General features: G+C 37.8%; 1 protein-coding gene across 4 annotated transcripts in view; it reads left to right on the forward strand.

The window, feature by feature from the left end:
• The window catches only part of NUMB (numb homolog (Drosophila)), a 34,023-nt gene that overhangs the window by 7,857 nt on the left and 18,089 nt on the right, over nucleotides 1-8,077 (forward strand). For all 4 annotated transcript variants that reach the window (XM_009084322.1, XM_009084324.1, XM_009084323.1 and 1 more), the window contains exon 2: nucleotides 3,833-3,907. In XM_009084322.1, the coding sequence (XP_009082570.1) occupies nucleotides 3,833-3,907 (75 nt within the window). The remainder of the gene's footprint in view (nucleotides 1-3,832; nucleotides 3,908-8,077) is intronic.

Genomic DNA, 8,077 nt, shown 5'->3' on the forward strand with positions numbered 1-8,077 from the left:
AAGTACTCACTTTCTCCAGGAATGTTAGCTGCAGCGATCCCTGTGACAAGAAGGGCTCTTTGCAAATGTGTCCAGGGTTCTGCTTTCCTCACTGTTCTGCAAAGTCATCCTCTACCACAGTAAGGCTTACGCAGTTCATACGGATTTTTGTGTACCCAGTAGTTATGTGTCCCAGTCCTTGAGTGTGTTTGTGGTAATGTGCTGTCATGGATTTGCAAGAGATTTTACTTATGTAGGACAAGTCCCTGCCCAGGCACTTCAACAGTTGTGTTCCTTTTCCTTCACTTCGAGAGGGAAGTTCCTTTCAGAGATTCTGAAAGGTTGTGTATAGAAGTGTGAGGTTTGTGTATCTGCTTTTTAAAGTGGTTTCCATGTAATCTCTTTCCTGCTGGAGGACAACAGAGTTTAATGATGGCTTATTTTTCTTAAGTCCTGAATTCTGGTGTTTAACTCCCATTTCAGAGTCTAACTAGCAGCTGTATTTTCTTTATTAAATTTTGAAATGTCACCCATAAAATGCTGTTGCACTAAGTTGAACCAATATTTCAAATTTAAAGCTAGGTTGTGATACAATTACAACACTCTTGTTTAAAATGCAAGCATACTAGGAAAGTTCTCAGTCTGCAGCTGAGCTTTTTGCCAGTTTTCTTGAAGAAATACTTGTCTTTGATTACTACCCATTACAAGCCAGATAACTGTTGTAGCACTGGTTAAATACAGGAGCCAGGTATATCTACTCTCAGCCTGGCAGGAGAAAAACATTTTTAGAAATACGTTCGAAGCCTTGGAAGGGGATCTGCTGCACAAGGGACACTTCTCTGAAAAAGAGGACCACAGCATTCTGATTATACAGCTTAAATTTATTTTTACAAGAAAGAAACTTAAAAATATGTTGGTTGGCATGTACAAGGAATTAACACACCGCCACCATTCCAGAAAGAGAGAAAAAACCAAAGCAGAAAATTGTCAGTAAAATGTACAAGGCCATTGATACTGATAGCAATGCGTTTCTGGTTTCTGCAAAAATGGTGCAATGGGAAGAACAAGGTTTTTTTGATGAAGGGCTAAAAGTGTAATGTGTAAATGCAAACAAAGCACCTTTTGTCCTCTATGTCATAAAGAAGTATTGTGTGGCAGTGTAATTTCTTTTATAATTCAGAATTGATTGATGCTCTAAGAGGTCTGTGGATTATATCCTTTTGGTGTGGGTAGATGCACTTGATATGTGTAATAATGTACTCATTCACTGGAGTGGAAGCAGTATTGAAAACTGCAGCTAAACTTGCTGTCTCCAGCAGCAGTGGCATGACTGGTTGCTGAAAGTTGGAGCATGAGACTTGAATAGAGGTTTGGCGACACGGGCAAATGGTTGTCTGTTTTGGAGTGTGACATGAGGCAATATTTACCCTGCTCTGTTTCTCCCATTTCTAAGCAAAAGGCAGGTTGCCAAGTATAGGCTCCGAATGGTTAGGATCTTCAGTTGGAAATATTTTGGCTACACTGGAGAAAATTACATGTGCAAATAGATCAGGAGATCTGAAAGTTGTCCTCTGCTTGGATGATCCTTAATGGTCATGCAAGCTACATGGATCATTCCCTACAAACATACAGGTTCTGTCCAGTGTAGACCTCAGCCTCATTCCTGTCTGTGTCTGTCTCCTTTTAAAGAGAAGTTACTAAACCCCAAACTTTCTCATGACTAATAGGTACAGCAACAGAATTTCTGCATTTCTAGAACTTCCAGAGGAGTCATGGAACAACCAAAGATCCAGCTACGATACCCGTTGATATAAATATGTACTTCCAGAAGCACAGTAATTGTTGTAGACCTCAGCCTCATTCCTGTCTGTGTCTGTCTCCTTTTAAAGAGAAGTTACTAAACCCCAAACTTTCTCATGACTAATAGGTACAGCAACAGAATTTCTGCATTTCTAGAACTTCCAGAGGAGTCATGGAACAACCAAAGATCCAGCTACGATACCCGTTGATATAAATATGTACTTCCAGAAGCACAGTAATTGTATCTTTAGCTGTTACTATTTGTATATTATTGGGATTAAAACATTCTAGTTTGTGCTCTGGAGAAAGGAAGTTCTTGCGCAAGTGTTCAGCAAGCTGAGCTGAGGGAGTACCATTGCTCTTTTGGCAGCTCCAGCATTCAATTATAAGGCTGCAGCCTCACAGAGCTCATTTTGAAAAAGCTTCAGTGTGTCAGATCTTTTTTATTTACCTTCTAGTTTCTATGCAATTTATTTTTCAAGATGTTCTCCAGCTGTGAGGGCTGATTTAAATGAAATTCTTACAAAATTGTTCAATCCACATTTAACTCTGTTTAAAAAATTGCCATATAGTGAGATTTAATGCTAAGGCCCTTTGTCACGTAAGATACTTTAAATCTTTCAGCAGTTTAATGATATTTAGAGTCTTCCCTTCTGGAACATCTTGCTTTGTATGAAAAAATATCAACTTTGCAATTTCTTTTAGGTCCCTAAAATAGTCTAGATTTTGCCCATTTAGTTGAATCTAATCTGAGACTGCTTCAGTAGGGTACTAAAGAGTGAAATATTTTTTTACCTTCTAACTAAGTATGGTATCTTAATTAATAAAACAACATCTAGGAGATTTCAGATAACTCATGGCAGAATATTCTGTTATGGAGTGGGACTTCTTCAGAGATTATTAAAACTGGGTTACTGCTGCATTAAGTGACTCAAGTATTGATTCTGATATTTTAAACTACTCTCTAGGTAGCCTAGAATCCAAATGCTGAATTGCATACAATTCTTACAATGCCACAGAAATTGGGGACAGTTTCTTTGATCTATACATCTTATTTCAAAGCTTCAGAAAGCTTTTAATAGTTTCTATGTTTTTTTCAAGAGTTAAGTACTGTGAATAAGCATATGAATTTTTCTCAGAGAACATTTCCATTTGCTATCAAAGAGAACTGTAATTAGAGAAGGTAGGGAAATTGGAAAAGTTAGGGCTTCCCCACCCCCCGAATGCAGAATTAAAGTATCCACAGTACCATGGTCACTACACTCTGATGGATTTCTTGCAATTGCTTTCTCTATAGGCTAATATTATTCTGGGTTATAAATTTAAAAGGTTTGAGACTTGAAGTTTCTATTCACTGTTGTTTTGCTGATCTTTTTTTTCAAGTAGCGCTTGATAAGTTGAATATGCAGAAAACAGTTTTCTTTTAAAAAACAACTTTTTGTAAGTATGGTGAGTGTCTCAGTGTCCACATGACAGCCTGGTGTTGTAATGAAGATAAACAATTGTGGTTTACAATTTTTAAAAAAAGGAGGGATAATGATGGGTGTTTTCTGTTTGCAGCATTCAAATTTCTTTTATTTGGACATGAACATTCAAATCTATTTGTTTATCTTACTGTGTAGTGTAATTCAGTTTTCAATACTAAATACATTTATTGGTAAAAATAATTTATTCACCATCAACTCTGTATTGATGTAAGGTTTTCATGCTATGCTAGTAATAAAAAAATAAATTACTAAAGCTTGTGCTGAATAAGCAGGAAAATACAGTTTTCAGTACTTCACAATTTCATCTTTTCCCCCAGGTAAGGAAAGTCTGTCGTCCCCTCAAAATTTCTAGATGTATTATGCTTTTCTGCTGCTGTTGGTGCCCCATATGCCCCCCACTGTCATATGACAGTGCCCCCACTGTCAAACCTTCAAACGTAGGTTTCAAAAAAGGCTGGCAAAGTGCTGTTAATGTCTGTCATCTCAGCTGTGCTTGGATTTATCAAAACCCAGGGAATTTAAGGAGCTGCTATTAAGCTTTTCTCCCCCTGCTTTCTTTCCTGCAGTACTTGGGACATGTTGAAGTGGATGAATCCAGAGGAATGCACATCTGTGAAGATGCTGTGAAGAGACTGAAATCTGTATGTATAATTGTTTCATTAAAAAGTTGGCTTTGGGGCTGTGAGCGTTACTGGAAAAGGTCCGTTTGGCAGCAGTGCCCCAGCTAAAGTCTGAACTTTTGACCCACGTTAGGAGAACAGTTGGCCAGTTTGAGAGCACTGCTGCACTTAGGAGGACGTGCTAATCTGATGATGAGAGGGAGAGTTACAACTGTCCTTTCTACTTGCAGAAACTATTTGCAAAACAAATGTGTAAAAATTCTCTGTGACCTTTCAGGCTAAGTTGGTACCCACATGGGACTTCAACCATTGTTTTTTAACAGCTTTCTCCCTCTCTCTCTTTTCTTCTCCCCCCTCCTCCCTCTCCCTCTGTTGCCTGCCACTTTAGTAGTGACTTAATTCACCATTGTTATACAAAATATTACTTGTTTTAGGCTGCTTTTTTTCTAATGCACTGCAACATTGTAGTCATGCATGAAATAATCTGGCTTGCATCTGCTCAAAGTGGCCTGAAGGCTGCCTAATTCTGGTATGTCATGAAGTGAGCTGCTTTTAGTTTGGCTTCTGTGAACGTTTGCTCCTGAAAATGGCACTCGTTCAAAGCTCTTTGTATTTCTATGACTCATTTGAAGAGGTCTTGTCATCTTTTTCGTGCAGTGGCAATACCACAAAATCCTGCGGAAATAGCAAACTCCAAAAAGGCAGTGATCAGACTGTCAAGGAACTGAGGCTATGACATCATTGAAAAGAACAGGAGAAAGAACATTAAAAATTTGAATTGTGAATGGAGATAGGGAACTTCAGTCCTTGTCGTCACTTCTCTTTATATATGTCTTGTCTGTATACATTCCTCGGTATGCCTTCAGTGGAAGAAACTCGTATCCCTGCAGCTCAACAAAATTACTGGAAGTCCATCAAACCCTTCTACTGCACTTTTGCTATCTTAAAACATCTGCCATAGGACATCCCTTTATTTTTTTCTCTTCGCCAAATCTGAGAGCTCAAACAGCTTCCATCTAAACCTGTTTTTCCCTTCTTCCTAGCACGCAGCAGAGGATTATAGGTTATCTCTTCTGCCTTCTGTTGTGCTGTAAAGTTTCTGAGTTGGTTTAGTGCTCTGATTAAAATCAAGTCTTTTTATTCTTTTCTCTCTCAGCTAATGTATAGCAACCTGTTAAAGCTGCATCCCATCTGTTCCCGTTCAGTCCACAGTGATTGGTGATTTTTCTTAAAAAGGGCCACACAAAATATAAGTGAGGTTTCTTTCATTGGATTTAGTTTATGTACCTGAAAGTGCAAGTACTGACCACATAATGAGTTACATCCGTTTTCATCCCGTTCTGGGTTTTGTTCTCTCAGAATACTTTCTGTTGCCACACAAAATAGCACTGTGGTATCTACTTTATGCAACTTCTCTTACTCTCTCCACTGGGAGACCTATGCTGTGAAGTAGCTGTTTTCTAGTTTATAAAAAAAACTTACAAGTCCACAAGCCAGTTAAGTGTAGCTAAAGCTTATAATTAATGAGATACAGTAAAAGCATAACATGCAATTTCTTCTGGAATCCAGATAGTTCCAGGATTGTGATTCTTGATCACTTGAATTATTGATTCAAATGTCAGACTTGTGTATCTAAGTTCTACAGTGCATTCTCTGGACATAAATTGTTTCAGTTCCCTATTCTGTGCTAGGTCATTATTCTAAGTTGTGGGTAGTGTGAATTTACCCATTCTCTTAAATTAAAATTTTTTTCTTGTGTTGATTTTGATTTCTTCTACTAGTTGAAGTTTTTGATGACTATATGTAAACTGGACACAGGCACACATCTCTTATGATTGCTATTTATATTGTCTCCTTTGTCAGTGCTGGAAGTTGAGAAGTAGAGGTGAAATTCTCTTTGGTCCCCAAGAGGAAGATTCTGATTACTGAAACTACTTTATGTGCTTTAGTTGCTGGACTCCATCAGATCCAAGGAGCAATTGCAATTCGAGCCCTGCCCCTCACCTTCAACATGTAGGTTTAGAGCCAGGGGCACTTCTTTAGGACACCACTATTGCTGAAAGCTCTTTTCTGTACAATATGCTCTCTTAATTTAGCTGAAGCCAAACACTGGGTGATGTTTCAGCATACAAGGAATGTGATAAGAAAACAGTTTTTTCTTCTGATAGTCTCTTGCCTTCACAGTACTTAGTTATTTTGGTGGGCTTTCTCTTGGTTTGGAAAGAATTACAGGTTTGAGCTGCACTGTGCAAACTGAAAGACTAGCTGAAGGGAAATAGGGCTTCACTTTTCATATGGTTAAAGTACATAAAAATGTATGTGGTATATTTTAATCTTTATTGTTTTCTCTGCAAGTAAGGTGTAGTCTTTATAAATCCAGTCAATAAAAATTAGGTAGGATTGTTGAAATACTTGTAGCTTCTAAAAATTAAGCTCTGTCTTTACTTATTTTAATAGATGTATTTTTTCCCCTCTTAATTCTTGCTCTACAACAGTTGGCAATTCACTTGGGGAACTGGAGGCTATTCTTTTATAGGGCTGACTACTGGATATTAAAACATTTTATGGGATTTGTCAAGAAGAGTATAGAACAGCGTTAATCTTGACTTCAGGAATAGTTTAATTACTGCTTTGCTTTTAGAAAGAAAAGATGCAAACAAATCTTTCTGTCTCTTTATTGTGGGAAGTAACCTTTCAGGGATATTTTTATTACCTGCTCCTTTAATGTGGTGTTATTGTTTTTGAGCATTGCATCTTGCAGAACTTGAAACCAGTTGATGGTGAGCATTTTATTCAGACATCATTTAATTGCAGCCAAATAAAAGAAGCCACTTTTAGCTCAAGAATCCCTCATCTGTACTGTATTCTGTTGCTACAGTTTTATAGCTCTGAAACTGTACACCAACAATACTGTAATTTTCTGTGTGATGAAATGGCACCACAGTCTCATTAATGGATCAGAAACCCATGTGTTCAGCTGTTAGTCTGTTATTAACATGGGTTCATATTCTCAATGGAGCTTGCATTTTCCCTTAGCAGGGATATATTACTAACTGTGTATGTGTTTCATATCTGGTAAGATCCTTGTAGCTGGACACTAAGCTCTAAATGGTTTCTTCAGAACCATTTCACTGAACTTAAAATACTCAGCGCCAATTGGAAAGTAACTTCAAGGGCTTTGTAAGTGTATTTGACACAGGTGTGGGAAGATCATATAAAGACAGAAGTATACTCTCTCATGTCATGTTTTGATTTTAAATCAGCTTTAGTTGGTAGTATTGGTTTCTAACTTGCCACTTTTTGTTTTAAATGATGCATTTGTTTTAATATATGTTCTTGTTTCAGCAGGTAAAGAGACATAATTTAATACTTTTAAACATGCATTAGTTATCTCTAAACTGCATTAACTTAGTGTTCTTTAAAACCCATTTTGCATGATGCCTTTTCTATTAACTTTGTCTAGTTTATTTTAAAAAATAATCTTTTCTAACAAGCATTTTGCTTAGAGCAAAATTAACCATCACCTAAAAATGAGGTAGCTTCTGGTGAACCTCTTTAACTTTTGCTGTCTTTAAAAAGCTGTTATTTAGTGCAACGCAATAGTCATTGCTCAACTTGGCAGCAGCAGCCAACCCCTTCTCATTATGTACACTACATTGTGATTAATCCATTAGTTCCCCTCCTAGTGTTCAGCTTATCCTGTCCAAATGCATAAGTATTCCAGCCTCCAAAAATTCTTAAGCTTTTCAGCTGGCTGAACTTGGAGATGTTCTTTGTACAGTGTCTGAGTTGACATAACTATGTTACAGATACTTGGTGAAAAGTTCCGCAGAAGGCTGTCGGGCAGAGGCACTCAGCAGCAGAGGTCAGGAAATGCAAAGTCAAGATTGACACTCCCTTCTTAACATTGTGTTTCCTGGCTTTTGTTGTCGTGCGTCAGAACCAGAGCTTTGTTTTAAGTATGACCTTGTTTCTCGATCAATTCTCGAGACACTGCCTCAGGATATTTGTGGTAATACTTTTAATGTAGTGTTATCAGCGATCAACAGGTTGGAATTGCACAGTGTAAATGTGGGGTCACGGGCTGTCACAAAGACACTCCCTGTCTCATCTGCAGTTCTCCACCTCCTCCTCTTTACTGCTGTTCCATAGCTTTCGTACAAGTGAAATAATTTGGAAGGACAGCAGGAA

This window comes from Acanthisitta chloris, unplaced genomic scaffold (assembly GCF_000695815.1).
Source record: "Acanthisitta chloris isolate BGI_N310 unplaced genomic scaffold, ASM69581v1 scaffold8121, whole genome shotgun sequence".
Classification (NCBI taxonomy): domain Eukaryota; kingdom Metazoa; phylum Chordata; class Aves; order Passeriformes; family Acanthisittidae; genus Acanthisitta; species Acanthisitta chloris.